Source organism: Mytilus trossulus, unplaced genomic scaffold (genome assembly GCF_036588685.1).
Source record: "Mytilus trossulus isolate FHL-02 unplaced genomic scaffold, PNRI_Mtr1.1.1.hap1 h1tg000050l__unscaffolded, whole genome shotgun sequence".
NCBI classification, from domain to species: domain Eukaryota; kingdom Metazoa; phylum Mollusca; class Bivalvia; order Mytilida; family Mytilidae; genus Mytilus; species Mytilus trossulus.
In genome coordinates, this window is record NW_026963292.1 from 2,752,502 (window position 1) to 2,755,094 (window position 2,593).

At 34.7% G+C, this 2,593-nt stretch overlaps 1 protein-coding gene across 1 annotated transcript; it reads right to left on the bottom strand.

Moving 5' to 3' along the window:
* Nucleotides 1–983: 983 nt before the first annotated feature.
* On the bottom strand, nt 984–2,330 carry LOC134699347 (uncharacterized). Its single transcript, XM_063560956.1, has one exon. It carries the CDS (start codon nt 2,328–2,330, stop codon nt 984–986), a length of 1,347 nt encoding a protein of 448 aa, XP_063417026.1.
* Between the last annotated feature and the right edge of the window lie 263 nt (nt 2,331–2,593).

The following is a 2,593-nucleotide window of genomic DNA, read 5'->3' on the forward strand; positions in this document are numbered from 1 at the left end:
TTTATGATTTGATCTGATATGCCAAAGTATTTCATTTTATATAGTAATCTTTTGTGTGGTACCTTGTCAAAAGCTTTGGCAAAGTCCATGATTATGAGATCTGTTTGTATGTTTTTGTCATTGTTTTCGAATAATTCATGCATCAGTGAGATTACTTGAGACTCACATGATCGCTTTGCCCTAAATCCATGTTGTAACTCATACAGTGTGTTATTGTTTTCAAGATGTTGCATCATGCTGCTTGCAAAGATGTGTTCAAGTAATTTGCAAGCTATGCATGTTAATGATATAGGTCTGTAATTACCTGGGTTGTGTTTGTCCCCTTTTTTGAATACAGGTGTGACGTTAGCATGGTTCCAGTCAGATGGTACTTTTCCTGTTTCTAATGATCTGGTGAATATTAATGTGAGGATGTCTGTACATATCTCAATGTTTTGTTTGAGTACTTTGCCTGCGATGGTATCAGGACCAGTGGCTTTATTAGGGTTTATGTTTTTAATAAGTTTATAAACACCACCCCTAGATATTGTTATGGTTGTCATTTTTGGGTGAGTACTAGGACCTTTATCTGGAATGTCAGTATTTGCTTCAGATGTAAAAGCTGACTGAAATTGTTTGTTCAGTATGTTCGCTTTATCAGATGGATTTGAGTGCAATGTACCTTCACTTCTTAGAGGAGCTATGCCGGTATTTTCATTTTTCTGGCTTTTAATATAGGAATATAGCTTCTTTGGTGTTTTTTTAAAGCATGGTTGGTCTGGTTCCTTTATTTCAATATCAAAGATCATATTTTCTATGTATTGCCAGTAAGATTTCCTCATTTCTTTTTGGAGCTTGGTTTTAATTTCTTGATATTGTTTTTTGTACTTGGATTTCCTTTTTTCTTTTTGTAGAGCTTGTTTTTCTTGTTAATAAGTTTTTTTAGTTGGTTATTTACCCAAGGTAGTTTTGATTTATGGCTTATGCTTTTTTTTAGGAATATTCTATTCAATAGACTTCTGGATGTTTGTCTTGAAAGTATTCCAAAGTTCATCTAGACTCATGTTATTTTCATTTTGTTTAAGCTGATTGTATGTGCTAATGAGGTCTTTTTCTATTTGGTCCCAATTTGCCTTTTTGTAGTTTAATATTTTGTGAGCCTGTTGTTTATTTTGAGGCAGTGCTAAATTTATTTCACTGTAAACTATGTCATGGTCGCTCGCTCCAATTGGTGGTAGTGTTTCGACTCGATTGACAAATGACGGATTGGTCATACACAACAGGTCTAGTGTTGTGTCGTTTCTGGTGTTTTTATTTACTACCTGTGTTAAGTTATTGTCATTTAATAAGTCAAGGAGCTGTTGGTGTAGTGAAGCGTCAGGTTTACAAGATATGACTGCTGGTGTCTTCCAGTCTATGTGGCCAAGATTGAAATCACCGCTTACCCAGATATTTGGGTTTGTTTTTTTACATAGGACTCTATTAAGTGAGATACCCAGTTGTTCTAGGGATTCTCCTTTATCTGATGGTGGTCGATAGTAGGAACATAGGTAAAGTGATTTGTTTCCTTCATATGAAATTTTCGCCCACACATTTTCACAATTTGTATCGAGGTCTAGGTCGGTACCTGTATTTGTGATTTGTGTAGATGTGAGCTGGTTTGAGATAGCAAGTAACACTCCCCCATAGCCATCTTTTCTGTTTTTTGTATAGATGTTGTATTTGGAGGCTGGGATGTATTCATATGGAGAGGTGTCATTTGAGAGCCATGTTTCAGTACCAAATATGATGCTTGGTTTACAAGAGTCAATAATAAGTTCTATTTCAGGTTTTTTATTCTTTATTGACTGAAAATTTATCGTAAGTACTCGTAGTGGTTCTGAGTTTTTTGATATGTGATTGCCTTTTTTCTTTTTGTTTTGATTTTTCTGGATTGGTGATGAAGAATGTGTTGGTAAACCAATATCAATAATTTCATTGTCAGAATCAACGCTTGTTTCTAATTCTGAGTAAGTATTTGACAATTCAGGTAAAGAACTATTGAAGAATGTTGTGGAGAAGTTTGGCATACCACAGTTTATACATTCCCATGATAGGTTGCTTTTGTCAAGTATTTTGTACATTTTATTATCGATACCTTGACAATTTATATGGTACCATTGATCACAGCTGTCACAGCATACAGCTTTTTGTTTCCAAGTGCATGCTTTATTACATGATCCACATGGGTATTTTGGTGGACCAGGGTTTGGCTCTGGTGCATACGAGTTAGTAAGGAGGATGTTGCATAGATATGTCAATACCAGTCTATCATATTTGATGGTTTTAGTTTTTCTTGTAAGTACAATCATAGATGTTGTGTATATATTAGACTTGCATGTCTCTTGGTTTGATATTGTTATTGACCAAGATTTATCCGGTGCTTCCTTATTTTCTTTGATGTTTCTATTTGAGCTAACAGTCTTGCAGTTGACAATGAAATCTAGCTTGACACAATTTGACAAAAACAATGTAAGTATGGTGCATATAAGGCACAAAATGTGCACCATAATTCAGTTACCTTGTTTTGTAACCCCCATTAACATAATGGTTACATTGGTTACACTCATACAAA

Excerpts from the sequence above, each read along its gene's own strand:
- LOC134699347 (XM_063560956.1), bottom strand. The coding sequence starts at position 2,330 with ATGATTGTACTTACAAGAAAAACTAAAACCATCAAATATGATAGACTG.